We start from the raw sequence: 18825 nt of genomic DNA on the forward strand, positions 1-18825 counted from the left end.
GAATTAATTTGGGGTGTTAAATTTAGGGAAAATGGTTTACTCTTCAGTCATCTTCACAAAATGGGCAGTGTTTAGGCTGATTATGAATGAAGGAGAGAAGGCACCAGAGTTATTCTCAGGAGAATTGGAATCTTTTGTCGTTGTCGCTGAAGTAGCAAGCATCGTTCGAAGAAGAGTAAAGAACAGAGCTGGATCTGTTGCATGACCAGGGTGCTGGCCAGTTCCGGGCTGATAATGTCTGAATTGGAAGAGTAAAGGAGAATTGCATTCCCACATTTTCATGCTGGAAAAGCAGCAGAGCATGTGGAACAAGTAACTTCAGAATTAGAGCTCTTTATTCAAATCCCAGATTGCCCCACCTCATTGCATGACCTCATAAAATATAGTATTTAATTTCAGCAAGTCTCAATCTACCTATCTGTAAAATGGCATAATAATACCTAACTCAATGGATTATTTTGAAGATTGCTGAGATAAACAATATGACTAAAACTCTGTATGCTTAAGTTTAGGGGTCATTCATGTAACAGTCTGTTATGATGGTTTTACCTACAGGGAGGACTTCCTTTTAGGATTTATCTTAGCTCAGTCCTCACCCTATGTAGATCAGAAAGCCATACTAACAAGGGTTCCCATTGAATAGAAAATGATTATGCATTTTAGAGATACTCAGCAAAATGAAGTTAACTAACCAACACACGTGAATTATGTATATGATTATGAAAATAATATTAAAAGGGAGAACATTTATCAAAGAATAAATAGGTCTACTACCTATTACAAGAAAAGTGATTGGAATCATCATAATATAAGAAAGTGTATTATGTCTTAGAGGAACCTATAATTATTATTATTTTAACATCTTTATTGGAATATAATTGCTTTACAATGTTGTGTTAGTTTCTGCTGTATAACAAAGTGAATCAGCTATACATATACATATCCCCTCCCTCTTGCGTCTCCCTCCCACCCTCCCTGTCCCACCCCTCTAGGTGGTCACAAAGCACCAAGCTGATCTCCCTGTGCTATGTGGCTGCTTCCCACTAACTATCTGTTTTACATTTGGTAATGTATATATGTCCATGCCACTCTCTCACTTCGTCCCAGCTTACCCTTACCCCTCCCAGTGCCCTCAAGTCCATTCTCTACATCTGTGTCTTTATTCCTGTCTTGCCCCTAGGTTCATCAGAACCTTTTTTTTTTTTTTTTTTAGATTCCATATATATGTGTTAGCATACGGTATTTGTTTTTCTCTTTCTGACTTACTTCACTCTGTATGACAGACTCGAGGTCCATCCATCTCACTACAAATAACTCAATTTCGTTTCTTTTTATGGCTGAGTAATATTCCATCGTATATATGTGCCACATCTTCTTTATCCATTCATCTGTCGATGGGCACTTAGGTTGCATCCATGTCCTGACTATTGTAAATAGAGCTGCAATGAACATTGTGGTACATGACTCATTTTGAATTATGGTTTTCTCAGGGTGTATGCCCAGTAGTGGGATTGCTGGGTCGTATGGTAGTTCTATTTTTAGTTTTTTAAGGAACCTCCATACTGTTCTCCATAGTGCCTGTAGCAATTTACATTCCCACCAGCAGTGCAGGAGGGTTCCCTTTTCTCCACACCCTCTCCAACATTTATTGTTTGTAGATTTTTGATGATGGCCATTCTGACCCATGTGAGATTATATCTCATTGTAGTTTTGACTTGCATTTCTCTAATGTTTAGTGATGTTGAGCATCCTTTCATGTGTTTGTTGGCAACCTGTATATCTTCTCTGGAGAAAGGTCTGTTTAGGTCTTCTGCCCATTTTTGTATTGGGCTGTTTGTTTTTTTGATATTGAGCTGCATGAGCTGCTTGTATATTTTGGAGATTAATCCTTTGTCAGTTGCTTCGTTTGCAAATATTTTCTCCCATTCTGAAGGTTGTCTTTTCGTCTTGTTTATGGTTTCCTTTGCTGTGCAAAAGCCTTTAGGTTTCATTAGGTCCCATTTGTTTATTTTTGTTCTTATTCCCATTTCTCTAGGAGGTGGGTCAGAAAGGATCTTGCTGTGATTTATGTCATAGAGTGTTCTGCCTGTGTTTTCCCTAAGAATTTTATAGTGTCTGACTTTACATTTAGGTCTTTAATCCATTTTGAGTTTTATCATTATTTTTTGTCAAATAGTTTATAAAAAATGATAAGAGCCAAAGATGACTTTTCTGGTATTTAGAGGTGTTCCTAAAATTATATAAAACCATTCAGATTATTTCAACATTGATAGAATTGTCATCACATCTGGACGATTCATATTATTATAAAGTACTTTCATATGGTTAAAATCCTTTATAGTGGGGACTTCCCTGGTGGTGCAGTGGTTAAGAATCCGCCTGCCAATGCAGGCGACATGTGTTCAAGCCCCGGTCCAGGAAGATCCCACATGCCGCGGAGCAACTAAGCCCATGCACCACAACTACTGCAGCCCGTGCGCCTAGAGCCCGTGCTCTGCAACAAGAGAAGCCACCACAATGAGAGTCCTGTGCACCGCAACGAAGAGTAGCCCCTGCTCGTCACAACTAGAGAAAGCCCATGCGCAGCAACGAAGACCCAACACAGCCAAAAATTAATTTAAAAATTAATTTAAAATATATTTTTTAAAAAATCCTTTATAGTTGTTTTATCAACTATTTCACTAGGCTATAAAAACCCTGAAGAAATTAGCATAGAACTGGTCTTGAACTAGTCCCAGAAAAAGCGTACAGGGCCATGCTCATACTGAGCTCTCGAAAATTTTTGTTTGTGTTTTGTTTGTTTGTTTGTGTTTTGCGCTACGCGGGCCTCTCACTGTTGTGGCCTCTCCCGTTGCGGAGCACAGGCTCCGGACGCGCAGTCTCAGCAGCTATGGCTCACGGGCCCAGCCGCTCCGTGGCATGTGGGATCCTTCCGGACCGGCGCACGAACCCACGTCCCCTGCATCGGCGGGCGGACTCTCAACCACTGCGCCACCAGGGGAGCCAATTTTTGTATTTTTTATGTGACTAACTGCTTCTGTTTGATTTCTTGTGCCATTAGAAGGGGCAGATTCACTAATGAGAAACTACTTCCCCAGGTGGAAACCATTGGTGATGCCTACATGGTGGCTAGTGGTTTGCCTAAGAGAAATGGCAACCGGCATGCGATTGACATTGCCAAGATGGCTTTGGACATCCTCAGCTTCGTGGGGACCTTTGAGCTAGAGCATCTTCCCGGCCTCCCAATATGGATTCGCATTGGAATTCACTCTGGTATGTAGTTGAGCATTGTAGCAATCGAGAACCATATGTACCTCTGTGCACCGACTAAATCAGAAAGGTTAAAGGACCTTCAGACGTGATCAATTTTCCCATGAGGTTTACTCTTGAATCCTCCTGCCAAATACGAAGTCCCATTACACATCCTGACATAATTAGACCTATAATTAGTCTCTAGAGAGTTCTAGGAAGCAACAGCCATGACAGCCCTCATGGAGTGATAAACACCAACCACAAACTAAAATACCAAGCTCCAGACTTCCTATTTAAGCCACCCTATTTACTATGTCATTTATCTCTTCCCCATTCCCTCCCTCTCCCCCACCCCCAACTTCTGTGTATTTTTTTTCCACTAAAATATTACAGTATCTTAAATGGATTATGTTATCTACAGGGGGAAAACATACCTGGTCAGATCCCTACAATAAAAGGGTGTTTATGTTCCCCCAACCCCTCAGTGGTACAGAAAGTACATGGATCACTTTAAAGACCATGAAACTTATCCAACCTTGAATGTAGAGATTTGAGAAGATGAGTATACAGCAAGTCCCCTACATATGAACCTTCAAGTTGCGAACTTTTAAAGATGCAAACATGCGTTCCCATGTCCAGTCATGTAAGTTAGTTCACATATGTGGCATATGTTGTCACATGCGTGCATCCTCTACAAGTGGTTGTGCTTTTGTGTACTTTACTGTATAGTACTGTTTAGAGTACAGTAGTACAGTATCTTTATTTCGCGCCCAGGATGTCCAGAAGTGAGCGTAAAAGCAGTGGTGTATAGCTGGTACTACTGTACTTTTCAAGGTACTGTACTGTAAGATTAAAAATGTTTTCTTTATTTTTTGTGTTTGTTTTTTATGTATTATTTGTGTGAAAAGTATTATAAACCTATTACAGTACAGTACTATGTAGCCAATTGTGTTAGTTGGTTACCTAGGCTAACTTTGTTGGACTTACAAACAAATTAGACTTAACACGCTCTCGGAACAGAACTCGTTCCTATGTAGGGACTTACGGTATCACAGAAAAATATAGTGGTAGAGGAACTCAGAAGTCATCTAGATTAATCTTTTACAGGGCATAAATTATAGTTTCCAAGATAAGTAATAATATAACCACGTTTAGAATAAATAATCCCAGGGCTCCCTGAAAACTCAGTGTTTCCAAAGTCAGCTCACTCCTTTATCAAATAGTTGTAATTGTTAGACAGTCTTTCCTTGTGTTAAGGTAAATCACATCTCCCTATAATTTGTCATTGCCCCTTTTTCCGCCCTCCAAGCCTCACAGAAGACACAGGGTAGAGAAAACCCAAGAGGTCACTCCAGGCTTTGTGGTAAGGGCCAGACAACTGCATTTGCAAAAGTCATCCTGTATCCACCGTGCCTAGCACAGAGTCAGACAGTAAATGGTTGAGTAATGAATCAGTGAGAGTCTCAGAGTGACAGTAAATAGAAGTTAAAAACTGCTGTCACATCTTTTGACAGCCAGGAACATAGCTGTGGCCTTCCCCAGTCATGTCACAACCAAATTGTCGTAGATGTTTACATATACACATAAGGGAACTGTTTGGCATCTCCCTGACCCATCACAAATTGTTGGGCCTGGAGAAAGGGACAGCAGCAGAGCTGATGGAACCAAGAGGGGAGAATGGAGCTCTGGGTCCTGGTCTCCTCTCTTTTCCTCTGTGACCTACTCAATGCCTGAGTGACTGCCAGGGCCCAGGCAGTCACATTGGGCTGGAATGAGAGTAAATAGTAGACACATATACCGGGATGGGTTTATCCCTAAGAAATTAAAAGGTTGCCATTAAATATTGATAGTTGAAGACAAAGCATAATATCTGCAGGCATTTTCCACCTCCAGGCCCTTCCCAGTTTTATCATTCCATTTTTGAAGTGACTAGTCAAGACACAGCCTTGGGAAGCTCAGAGATCTTTTTTTTTTTTTTATTGAAGTATAGTTGATTTACAATGTATTAGTTTCTGGTGTACAGCAGAGTGATTCATTTATACACACATATACTAGTTTGCATCTGCTAATCCCAAACTCCCAGTCTGTCCCTCCCCTCATCCCCCCTCCCCCTTGGCAACCACAGGTTGTTCTCTATGTCTGTGAGTCTGTATCTGTTTCGTAGATAAGTTCATTTGTGTCATATTTTAGATTCTGGGAGGCTCAGAGAACTTCTAATAAAGTAGCTGCTGCGGTTTTTGCTTGTTTTTTATTTCTCTGTGGTTTGTTTTGTTTTTTGCATTGAACCTAACAGGGGAGGGTTCAGTATTTTTATTTTTTCAGTGTTCATAAACAATGAACAACTCAATGTTCAATTTTTTCAGTGTTCATAAACACAGAGTATTTGTAGGACGAATCTATCAAGAAACTCATAGAGGTCAAAACCAATCAGCCAACCATAAAATCAATAGTTACCTCTATCCAAAACCCAATTTTGCAGTTTCTGAGTTAATCTTTAACTTCGAAAATTTTAACTCCTTGCATTCCGTCATTCCACACAAATGCTTGCATGAGCAAACCCTTCTTTCCTACCTGATATGCCACTGTGCATCGCCTTGCCTTGGCTTTTGTTCTTCTTTTTGGAGTATCCTTGTGCGATAGGCTCCCCATTCTGTATTCACATGGTGCATGAAATGCTCAGGGAAGAAGATGCCAAGTCCTTGTCTTCTGGGTCTTCCATCATCAGGCCACCAATGCCAAAAAGGCTACTCTGACTTAAATAAAAATAAAATAAAACAAACTTGGGCCACTGAGCCTTCGAGTGTACTGTGCCCTCCAGCAGTTCAGCACTCCGGGATGTGTGGCTGGAAGAGGAAGCAAGCAGTGGGATAGTCTTCACCCTTCCTGAGAGCCTTCTATTTAATATATTAAAGAGGGGGACTTCCCTGGTGATCCAGTGGTAAAGAATCTACCTTAACAATGCAGGGGATGTGGGTTCGATCCCTGGTCAGGGAACTAAGATCCCACATGCTGCGGGGCAGCTAAGCCTGCTGAGCTCACGCACCTCAACTAGAGAGCCTGCGTGCTGCAAACTACAGAGTTCAGGCGCTCTGGAGCCCACGCGCCACAACTAGAGAGAGAAAACCCACACCCCACAACTAGAGAGAAGCCCGCGTTCTGCAACAAAAGATCCCGTATGCCACAACTAAGACCCAGTGTGGCCGAAAATAAATAAAAATAAATAATAAATAAATCTTTATATATATGTGTACACACACACACACACACACACACACACACACACACACACATAATCTCAAGGAGCACTTTACACCTCTGCAGCCTGGATCTCTGGATGCCTTGTTTCTTGCCAATGCGCTTCTCTGTGCTAGAGCAAAATACTTTCTGAAAGCGTGATTTGGATAATGGTCCCCCCCGCAGTGAATACATTGATTTAAAGCAAAAGTCACAGGTCGCATTTCCCACCTTGAACCCACCTTGAACCGCTTCTCCACGAAATGAGGCATCGTGACCCTGAGAAGAGGCCTCCCCACCCCCACTCCACTGTGTGACTTCCGTTGCCTCCACCTCTTGCTTTCTGTCCCTCTCAGGTCCCTGTGCTGCCGGAGTTGTGGGCATCAAGATGCCCCGTTATTGCCTGTTCGGAGATACAGTCAACACAGCCTCGCGGATGGAATCCACTGGCCTCCGTAAGAAGGGAGACTGCTTTTCTTAGAGGACAGAGATTCTGTCTTCCAGCAGAGGGGATTGTAGGATAAAATGCAGAATGAGTCCCAGTGAGATGGAGAATGACTCTTCACATTGACTGGCCGTGAGCCTGGGTCAATCCAGTCCTTGCTACAAATTGCCGTTTACTGATAACGATTTTTTTTTTTTTTTTTTTTGCGGTACGCGGGGCTCTCACTGCTGTGGCCTCTCCCATTGCGGAGCACAGGCTCCGGACGCGCAGGCGTAGCGGCCATGGCTCACGGGCGCAGCCGCTCCGCGGCATGTGGGATCTTCCCGGACCGGGGCACGACCCCGCGTCCCCTGCATCAGCAGGTGGACTCTCAACCACTGCGCCACCAGGGAAGCCCTACTGATAACTGTTTTATTCTTCCTTTTTGACTCAGTTTTAGACTGGTACCATTAATTTGGGTTCATTTGCAATGCATTCAGGCATGCTCTACCTGGAATAGCCATGAAATTTAGCATAGATCCATGTAAGTTAAACAGAAATTCCGTTTAACAGAAATCTCTTCAGGCAAGGATATGAACAGAAGAGCCTGAAGGGAAGCGCTGATGATGCCATAGCTTCTGCTTGTCTCTATATTGCCTGCAGACATGAAGGAGTTCCTAGGACATTTAAAGTACAGATGGTAGTTACACATATAGCCCGTAAAGCTGTGGCATTGGACTTGGTTCCTGGAAGGAGCCTGATATCTGTGGCAGCAGCTGCCATTTACATGGCCTCACAGGCATCAGCTGAGAAAAGGACCCAAAAAGAAATTGGAGATATTACTGGTGTTGTTGGTGTTACAATCAGACAGTCCTACAGACTAATCTGTCCTCGGGCCCCAGATCTGTTTCCTACAGACTTCAAATTTGACACCCCTGTGAACAAACTACCACAGCTATAAATTGAGGCGGCTAATGTCAAGCTCCTATGAACACTGAACTTTGCCTGCTGTACATAGCCTATACAAAGTGCTGGACTGAGCCTTTAATAAGGAAAAACGAAAGACGGTGTGCATTCCAGGTCTAAATTTTTTTTTTTAAGGTTTACTTTTTTTTTAAAATTTATTTATTTGTGGCTACGTCGGGTCTTCATTCCTGCACGCAGGATTTCTGTTAAACTGAATAGAAATTCAGTGGGTTAGATACAGAGTATATACCCTGGTTCACTTTCCTATTCCTCTTTTATTTGGTTTTCCTTGGAATTGGTTTTAATAAAGAAAATGATAAGTATTTGTCATATGCAAAAGCTTATATTGCGATTTTCTGGCAAGGTAGAGGCAGTGTGTGTTACATCTAGTAAATGCTCAATAAATACCTATGACTATGATAATATTAGAAATATATACAAGAGAGAAAGAAAGCATTGGTAATGTGTGTGCGGGCTTACAAAACACTGGTGGTAGTATGGTATTTTGGCAGTCTACTGACAACCTGATACTGGTTTGAACTAGAAAGTCACGGTATAAAGGAAATAATAAGGTTGGGGCCAAACAGACAGGTTAAAATCATAACTATACAAGTCACTGTCTGTGTAAGCTTGGGAGGAAGTTACCTCATCTTTCTAGGCATCAGAAAGTTGAAGATACAAATTGAGGATGGGGTTCCAACCTTGCTGGAAGTGTTTCTGGAAGGAGTTGAAGTGATGTGTTTTAAGCATTGAGCAGCCCTCTGGTATATGGTAGGCAGGCAATACGGGGTTTTCATTATTCTTACTGTTGTTACTGTCTGTGGCACCCAGAGTGGGAAGGTGTTATATAGTAATGAATCAGGGAATGAGATTGCCCTGACCACTTGTTTGTTAGAAGGATAACCGTTACCCCGGAAGAGTAAAATATGAGAAAATCAAGACTCTGTAACTCTCTCCAGAATCTTCACCTTGCCACCAACACTTTAGCTACTTATTAGAATGTTTATATGGAGACGCCAGAGCAAATTCCACCTTAAAAGCTCAGCACCACAGGCTAAATCCAAAGCCAGGCCCAGGGTCTCCCACTCTGAGCTGGGATGAGAATTTATGGGGCACAACCTAAGGAGCCCCCTCACTCAGGACCCTCTGTCTTCCCATGTGTGATAATAGTTCTTATCTCACTGATGATATTTTTAAGCGTTTTTTTTACTACAACATCTAAGCTGCCAAGAGCACCTGTAATAAATATTCTGGCTCAAAGGGAAACAAATGGCGCCATATAATAGCTTTCAAAACGGATGAGATTTTCATTTATCTATTTTGCATTTCCAGCCTTGAGAATTCATGTGAGTGGCTCCACAATATCCATCCTGAAGAGAACGGAGTGCCAGTTCCTGTATGAAGTGAGAGGAGAAACGTACTTAAAGGTAAGGAATCCACAGAGACAGCACCCAGAAAAAAGCTCTCACCAGCACCTGGGGGATGCCTCCTTTGAGACTGGACATCCAATGTTCAGTATATTGATGAGCATGAGATTGAACAGTGCTTTCCTGCTCTCCCCGCAATGATCACCCACCCTCCCCTGTAGGAGAAGCTACCACCGAAGACTGTAAACTCAGAACTTTCCTTTACTCCAAAGACTCCTGATGTTTTGAACTATGGCCACTACGTTATAAAATGCTGCCACCATTTCTTTCACCTGTATCCAGGTTTGTCCCCAGTTCCCCCTCCACTCCCAAGAGCTAGGTCTATTGCAGGACTACTTTAGTCAAAGGCCCCTCTCCCCACTTATGTCTTCGCTTTTACTGCAAGATGCTGCTACTCTCTAAGGCCACCTTTCTTGCTGTACTTTTCTGAGGTTCTGGACCAGTGACCTCAAGGTGTGGCTCCACATTCTGACTCAGCATCATCTGGGCACTTGTTACAATGCAGGTGCCTGGACTCCCTCCACAGGCCTGCTGAGTCAGACTCTCCTTGGGTGTAGATCAGAAATCTGTACTTGAAACACGTACTCTACGTGACTGTGATGTGCAGGGAGATGTAAGAATCCCTGTTTCAGATGCGCCATGCTGCCCCACACATTTAGAGCAGCAGCCCTCAAGAGCCACCGCGCGTCTCCAGGTGGCCCACCGGCTGCTAGTTGAAGGCAGCCTCACTCACAGTTGGTCTGAAGCCAATGATCGGCCAAGACCATCTGTCTCTACTAGTCATAGGGCCACTGGCCTCTGCTCTGTGACGGCAACTGGGAAAGCCTCCTTTTAGGTAGTTGTGTCCAAACATCACACTCGCTTTTTTAATTCTCCATAAATACATTTTCTGCAGGGTGTTCCCCGCAAAACAGAAGTGGTCTAAGGATTATTATAGTCCGAACACAGCCCCAAACCACAATTGTTTTGAATGAGTGATTTTTAAAAATATAAACATCCAGTCTCCTTTTCAAATACAAGCTCTAGCAAAAACAGAATTGCCTGTGTTTCCCTTTATTTTGTAGCCTCCAGATGGGCCCAGCCAGTGGTACTTAGTGAATGTTTATTACGATGCACATGCGTTTATAATTTACACACTGAATGTGGGGAACCTGTGGCACAAGTTTCGTGGCAAAGTTTTGGGACAAAAAGGGCCGGAATAAAACGTAGACAACAGAAACCAGTTGGATTCGTTGGCGTAGCAGGATTGCAGATGAATGTTCTTCCTTTTTCATTTTAGAGCTCTTGTGCTGTTGCTGTGGTGATATTTTGAAATATCTTTTGGGAAAAAAGAAAATTCTACTTTGAAAACACGTCTGGTGGATGAGAGACTTATTTTTTAACAGGCACTTAGAAATAGATCGGTCTACAGATAATGCAAATCATATCAGGAACAGGTGCTTTCCTAAAATATAGGCACTGATGAGAAACTCAGAGGTGAAATGTCTTTTGGAAACAGGTACTTGTCAGAACGGTGGGTCAGAACGATGGGCTAGAGCCGACTGTCTTGGTCTCCATGGTACACACCTTTCTTTTCTCTCTAGGGAAGAGGAACTGAGACCACCTACTGGCTGACCGGGGGGAAGGACCAGGAGTACAACCTGCCAACCCCTCCAACCGTGTAAGCTGCCTGCGGCTATGATGGGGAGGGGTGGGGGAGGGGAGGTCTTGGCTTTGTAAGTTGTGCTACGTGCAGCCGGTTTAACTGTGGTCGGTTTAACTGTGGTCGAGTGCTTTGCCAGTGGCAGTGGAGCAATGAATACAAGGTGAGAGACTACACACATGAAAAAGCTTGGAAACCTCTTCTCTGACTGCTAGAGGGTTTCAGGCCTGCTCAGGAGACCAGAGGACAGGTTAGGGCTCCCTCCCTGCCCCTCTGGTCGTAACAAAAGTAGAGCAGTGGAGCACACTGTACTGCATTGCCTCCTGTGCCTGCAGTGCTCTGCCGAGTCACCCAATGAAACAGGAACGCCCCCAGGTCCAGGACTGCGGGTCTGGGTCTTCACATGGAGCGTGTGTTCCCCGTGAGATGAGGAAGACAGGTTTCAGGTCCAAGTAACCGGTTTCAGGTTCCCCTAAAGATGACTCAAGTGGTCTTCCAGTTGCACCTTGGCCACTGCGATCAGTCTCTGTGGCCACTGGAATGGCTTTTGCTGTGGTGGAGAAACCCTGTTTGGCAGACTCCTAGACTCAGGACCCAGACACATGGGGAAGACCGTAGAGATGCCAAGACAACCCAGATCGTCCCTGGGTAACGGGGCACCTGGCCCCTTATTAAGAGCACCCCAGGTCCATTCTAAACTCTTGAAACCCTCCACCTGTTGTGAGCCCTCCCCAGACAAGCCACACTCCTAGGAAGGTGTGGGACCAATGTGTTTTCAGAGTTTCGTGGTGGCAGGGGCCTAGCACCCTCCTGGCTTCCTTTCCCCTCCCTGCAGAGGTATGTGTAAACCTAACCATGCCTCCGAATTCCGCAGCATGTTGTTTCACTTTGAAATTGAAATATATCAATAATTTCCTGCTCGAAATATATTCTGCTTTTCCTACAACTACACAGAGCAGGGATGACAGATCTTTAAGCTCATCAAGGGAAGGCAAGGATCATTTTGTGTTCTCTGGACTTCCTGTGTTCAGCCCAGAATAGGTGTTCAACAAGTATTCAGTGAATGGAACTGGCGGTTCTGGAGCTGAGGGATAGTCTGTATGAATTGCTGAGAAGATCCGTTTTCCCTCCGCACTCTCTCTCCAGGGAAAACCAACAGCGATTGCAAGCCGAGTTTGTAGACATGATCGCCAGCTCTTTACAGAAAAGACAGGCCTCAGGGATAAGGAACAGAAAACCAACCTGGGTAGCCAGCTACAAGAAGGGCACCCTGGAATACTTGCAGCTGAACTCGACAGGCAAGGAGAGCACCCATTTTTAAACCTCAGTGAAGTCTAAGGGCTCGGGCAAACTAAGCCCAGCTGCACTTGGGCAGGTGTCCTGAAGCTTCCATTTCCCTGACACCTCAGTGGAACGGAAGAAGACTGAGATGCAACCTCTTCAGCCTCGGCTGCCCTGTCTGGAACATAGACTTGCTTCTGTGAATCAGATGGGTGCCCTCAGTGCGATAATTACCTTTTACTCTGGGGCCCAATTTCAACAGTTACCCCAGGGAGCTTCGACCTGGGAAAGAAGAGGAATGAATGTACCATCTCGAAGCTGAGGAGATTTTGTTCTTATTTCACCTATTTTTGTTTTGTTTACTGGCTCTTTTTCCTTCTGTATTCGTGATAGGATTCTTTTTTTAATTGTCACAATTATATTTTAAGTACTTTGTCTCCATTAAATTATATTTAACTCATAATTTTTGCAGAAAATATGCAGTATATGAGGTAGGAATAAAAGTTAAGTGTTTCCTGGGTCTGTGGATGTGTTTCCATCTTTTCCACCCATTTTTCCTGGAATGCACCATCCATCGCCTTGCTCTCACTGAAAAACTGACTTAATTCCCCTGCACTGAAGGAGGGCAAAGCTAGCAGCATTGCTCAGGGATACAAACCTTGACGTTTATCATTACCTGTGTGCATGTGGTAATTTTGTGTCTAACCCTCTACCATAGGAGCTGGGCTAAATTCAAATCCTGTTTACCTGTAAAGACACATTACTTCAAACTCTTCACACCCCCTTTCACATCCAGCAGCAATCTCTTGCCCCTTCTAATGGCACTCCAGCATGACTCGTCTGCTTGAAATCTCTGGGGAAAGGACAAAAGGCAGGTTGAGTAAACCAGTATCAGCAAGGGCAAGAACAAGCATGTAACACCCTGGCACTAAAGCACTAAAACCACTGCTCTAACCACATCATGCCTCCCCAGGCCTCTGCCACAAAAGCCACCTGAGATTAAGAAACAGGTTATGTCTTCTCCATCACCTGGAAAAGCAGACAATCAAAAAGTAATAGGGCTTCCCTGGTGGCGCAGTGCTTGAGAGTCCGCCTGCCGATGCAGGGGACACGGGGGCGTGAGACCTGCACAGAGGGATCCGTTTACCTTTTATTTGACAAATGGATCCCTGCTGTTAAATCTTGCAAGAGATTATAGGAACTTCTACAAAGCCCCACATCAATTGCATTAGCACTCCCCAGGCAAACTGAAGGACAGCTAGATGATCAAGATCTCTGGCAGTAATAGTAGCCATCCTAAAGTCTTACTGCATTAACTGACTGAAATACTGTGACCTTGTGTGGCTCCAAATTTGCCTTTTCCCAGTTCTTCACATTTCTTGTTACTCTTTTGGCTGGATGTCATAAATAGCAAGCAGTTAAAACATATTGCCAGTAATTATTAGATGGCGTTATTCCATTGCATTAATATTTTAGAGGCGGTAGTATTTATCAAGCAAGCTCCTTTTTTAGGTAGGTATGACTGGGATGTCCTCACACTCTACAAGCCATAGTAGTAGGATGACCCTTTGAGAAACTAGCATATAGGTTACAACGTAGGCTTTCACATACAAGGGGAAACATTAAAAGTGAAGTCATCATAATAATGCTGAAGTTCTCGAGAGAACAATTCAAGGTATATATTTAGAAGAGCTTAAAAATAAATGATGCCTATTAAAAATGTCGACATATAAAAAAGGTTAATTTTCCTAAGGTATTAGTGATCCTTTGGATTTAAATTTGAAAGTTTAAAAAATCAACATCACAAGGGCATACGCAGCATATTTTTTATGAAAGAAGATAAATTCCCTTGGGAAAGATGAAATTGTCAGAATTAAAACTACAGAAAGTTTGATGTATGGTGACTAATTATATAGAAATATGTTGTTTTCAATGTCTTAATCCTAGAGGCCACAGAAATTATAGCTTCTTAAAAAAAAAAAAAAAAAAAAAAAAAAAAAGTGATAAATTATCTCCTGATATATAGGTTGAACACATAATACGCAGCAAGAGTCCTTCCTTGGAATCTGGAGGTTTATAATCTGTCTGTGCTTCTGTGTCCAGCACAAGGAGACTGTAAACACAGGGATGAGGTCGTGGCACGGAAGTTCTTGGTCATTCATTCATTCAGGAAACGTATTTGACCTTCTCCTTTTATTCCAGGGACTGGGCTTGATGTAGGCGGTAGAGACATACAGTCTCTGCCAAACCTTGAATCTTATAGGAGAGAGAGAAATGGAAAGAGATAAGTGGGTGTGGGGACCAAGCAGCATCCTTGACAACAGGCAAACCTAGCAACTCTAAGGTCAACCAGAAAATTGTTTTTAATGCTCACAGGGCATTGATGCAAAACTTCTCAGTTGAAGGCTCCAGTGTTTGTATTCTATTATAGACTCTACGTGGTTGTGAAATATTTCTTGACCTTTAAACAGATGTGTGGCCTTGGCTTGTCCACTTAACAGTGTGGATGTATAACACCAGAGATGACAGTGACTAAGAATGGTACCAGCCAAATTCCTTCTCTGCTCTTTTCTAGCTGTAAATTAATTAATGTCTCCAAGCCTCTGTTTCATTAATAAATCATTAATCATAACATCCACCTCAGAAAGTTGTTATAATGATTTTTTTAATGAAATTTGTCAAGAACTTAGCACAGCGGTTCATATAGTAGATTTTCAACATATAACCTCTACCTTCAGTTTTTCCCCCCTCTCTCTACTTGCTTAATTAGAACTAAAGCATTTCAAACACAGGACTTTCATGTGCAATAAGCATACTTAAGATGATTTTTTTTCAAGAATTGATTATAGAATTTTTCAAATGGACACAAAAGTAGAGAGAATAGCTTATTAATCCCCATCGAGTCATCATCAGTTTCAAGAATTACCAATATTTTCCCAATCTTGTTTCATCTATCTTCTACCAACTTTGTTTGTTTTACCAGATTGTTTTAAAAGAACTTCCAAATATCCTGTCTTTCACCTATAAATACCTCAATACATCTTTTATTTATTTTTTTATTGAAGTATAGTTGATAGAAAATGTTGTGTTTCGTGTATACAGCAAAGTGATTCAGTTTTATATATATATATGTATATAAACATACATATATATTCTTTTTCAGATCTTTTCCATTATAGGATATTACGAGATATTAAATATAGACCCCTGTGCTATAGTATAGGTCCTTGTCGTTTATCTGTTTTATATATAGTGTGTGTATCTGTTAATCCCAAACTCCTAACTTGTCCCTCTCCCCCCTTAACCAGTTGACAAACAGTTTATGTAAAGGGCCAGGCAGTAAATAGTTCACACTTGGCAGGCAACCCTCTCTCTGTTGCAGCTACTCACCTCTGCTGTTGTAGCACGAAAGTCGCCATAGACAGTATGCAAGGCCATGGGCAGGATGTGTTCCAGTAAAAGTTTATTTTTATTTGCAGCTATCGTTTGCTTACCCCTGCTCTAGCAGATAAGGATTTTTTAAAAATCATAACTAAAATACCATTATCATAGCAAATGAAATTAATGAAAAGTCCTTAATATCAACTAATAACAGGTTCATTTTATTAAAAATCTCCCTAGCTGTTTCAAAAACTATTTTACATTAGTTTTTTCAAGTCGGGGTCCATAAAGGTCCATATGTTTACACATGCCTGAAACATCACTCTAGTCTCTTTTAACCTATACCGTTTCACCCATACACACTTTTTTTCTATGACATTTATTTGTGGAAGAAATCGAGTCATTTTTCCTACATAGTTCCTCAATGAATTTAGCTGATTGAATATTCATGGTTATGTTTAATTTGTTCTTATATTTTCCATATTTCCTGGAATTTGGTAGTTAGACCCAGAAGATAATTAGAGTCAGGCTTAATATTTGCCCAAGATAATTTATGTAGCCAGTCTCCCAAAGGAGAATTTAGATGTGGAGAATAATACACTGAGATTCCAGCTCCAGTGATCAGTAATGAGACTAGATTATAATTGCACACTTGGCATTAGTTTTAATCACCCACTCCCACCTCAAACCCCCAGAATGACAGAAAATTACTTCTACAAAGAATTGGAAAACAGGAAAGAATATCCTCGGTGAACCGGAAATTATGAGGCAATTCTGAAAGACAGAAAACAGATGGGATCAGACTAAGAGAGAGAGAGAATAGTAGCCCAAAGCAATTGTAGAAGAGGACTGATGGGAAAGGTAGGAAGGGTTCTGGGGGAGCTCCAAGCTCAGAAGGAGCAGATAAAGGGGCAAGAGAGAATCTTAGCGTTAATCAACACTAGGGTGGAGGCCACCGTTGCCAATGAGAGTACACAGACTTAGGGAGAATGGAGCCAGCTCAAACCCTGGCCTGGCTCTGCCTCTGACCAAGGCTGAGGCTGCCATTGCCAGCACGCACATTCCTGCCCACACTTGGGAGGAGGGGAACCAGCTCCAGGTAGGAGACCACCGAAACCAGCGGGAGCGAAACCAGCTGAGTAGCGTGGCAACAGCCCCACTGGCCCTGACCCAGCCTCTAACCAAGTCACACATACCAGGGAAAAAGTGAAGCCAGCACAGAAGTGCAGCCCCAAACCCTCAGGCCCTGGCTATGATGCAAACCAAGGTAGAGACTACCACCACATCTGGGAGAAACCCAACTCCCTCAGGGCTCCTGCTTCAGCCCCTTGGGTCCCAACTCCACTCCCGACAGGGTGATAACAGCCACTGAGCGTAGGAGAAGCTCCAGCTTGCACCTGCCTCTGGCTCTAGCTGCTCCAGCTCCAGCCCTACCTCCTACCAAGGTGGGGCTGCCAGCACACCCGTGGGAACACATGCTCATTTCAGATCCAGCTCTCCCACCAAAGCCACTGGGTACCAGAGACTGTACAGGATGCTCCATTCAAGGACACCCCTTCAAGACCACAATAAGTAACTGTTTCACTAATTTCATGAGGACAGAGAAAGTTAAACAAATTGAGAAGACAAAGGAATTTGTTTAAAATGAAAGAACAAGAAAGAAAAAAACCCAAATGAAGCAGAGATAAATAATTTACCAGATAAAGAGTTCAAAGCATTAGTAATAAGAATGCTAACTGAACTCGGGAAAAGAATAGATGAACACAGTGGAAATTTTGACAAGGAACTAGAAAATATAAAAAAGAACCAGTCATCACTGAAGAATACAATAGCTAAAATGAAAAATACACTAGAAGGAATTAACAGCAGATTAGTTGATACAGAAGAACACATAAGTGACCTAGAAGATAGAATGATGGAAATCACCCAATCAGAATACAATAAGAAAAACAAATTTAAAAAATGAGGCTACATAAGGATAGCTTAAGGGACTTCTGGGACAAGATCAATCATACTAACATTAGCATTATAGCGGTCCCAGAAGGAGAGGAGAGAGAGCAAGGGGTAGAAGGTGTATTTAATGAAATTGTGGCTGAAAACTCTCTGAACCCGAGGCAGGAAATAGATTCCCAGGTACAGGAAGCACAGAGAGTCATCAAGCAAGATGAATCCAAAGAGACCCGTATAAGATATCTCATAATTAAAATGACAAAAGCTAAAGAGAATTTTAAAGGCAGCAAGAGAAAAACAAAGAGTCACATATAAGGTAACCCCCATAAGGCTAACCGCTGATTTTTCTGCAGAAACTTTGCAGGCCAGAAGGGAGTGGCATGACATATTTAAAGTTTTAAAAGGGAAAACCTACAACTTAAGATACTATACCTTCAAGGTTATCATTCAGAATTGGAGAGATAAAGAGCTTCTCAGAAAAGCAAAAACTAAAAGAGTTCATCAGTACTAACCCAACCTTAAAAGAAGTGTTAAAGGGGCTTCCCTGGTGGTGCAGTGGTTGAGAGTCCGCCTGCCGATGCAGGGGACGCAGGTTCGTGCCCCGGTCCGGGAAGATCCCAATGCCGCGGAGCAGCTGGGCCCGTGAGCCATGGCCGCTGAGCCTGGGCGTCCAGAGCCTGTGCTCCGTAACGGGAGAGGCCGCGACCGTGAGAGGCCTGCGTACCGCAAAAAAAAAAAAAAGTGTTAAAGGGTCTGGTTTAAGTGAAAAAAGAGAAGGCTACAACAAAAAATAAGAAATCATAGGAAAGGAAAAATTCCACTGGTAAAGGCAAATATATAGTAGAGGGTGTGGATTAACCACTTAAATAAGCTAGTATGAAGGTTAAAAGACAAAAATTATAAAATCAACTATAACTACAATAAATAGTTAAGGGATAAAAATGAAGATGTAAAATATGATATCAAAAACACAAAATGGGGGAAGAGAGTAAAAAATGTAGATCTATTAGAATGTGTATGAACGTAAATGAGTACCGTTTTAAAACTAGTAGATATAGTTTAGTTCAATGTATATGAAGTCCACAGTAACCACAAACCAAAAACCTATAATAGATACACAAAAACCAGAGAGAAAGGAACACAAAGATAACACAGAAGGAGTCACCAAACCACAAAGGAAGAGACTAAAAGAAGGAAAGAACAGAGGAGAGCTACAAAAACAATGAGAAAACAAGTAACAAAATGGCAATAAGTACATAGCTATCAGA

General features: G+C 42.4%; 1 protein-coding gene across 1 annotated transcript in view; it reads left to right on the forward strand.

The window, feature by feature from the left end:
- The window catches only part of GUCY2C (guanylate cyclase 2C), a 70499-nt gene extending 57757 nt beyond the window's left edge, over positions 1-12742 (forward strand). Inside the window, exons 23-27 of the mRNA XM_007454632.1 lie at positions 3099-3273; positions 6843-6941; positions 9209-9303; positions 10887-10963; positions 12092-12742. Of these exons, the coding sequence (XP_007454694.1) occupies positions 3099-3273; positions 6843-6941; positions 9209-9303; positions 10887-10963; positions 12092-12266 (621 nt within the window). The 3' untranslated portion in view covers positions 12267-12742. The remainder of the gene's footprint in view (positions 1-3098; positions 3274-6842; positions 6942-9208; positions 9304-10886; positions 10964-12091) is intronic.
- The last annotated feature ends 6083 nt before the right edge of the window (positions 12743-18825 follow it).

This window comes from Lipotes vexillifer, unplaced genomic scaffold, assembly GCF_000442215.2.
Source record: "Lipotes vexillifer unplaced genomic scaffold, Lipotes_vexillifer_v1.1 scaffold911, whole genome shotgun sequence".
In the NCBI taxonomy this organism is placed as follows: Eukaryota; Metazoa; Chordata; class Mammalia; order Artiodactyla; family Lipotidae; genus Lipotes; species Lipotes vexillifer.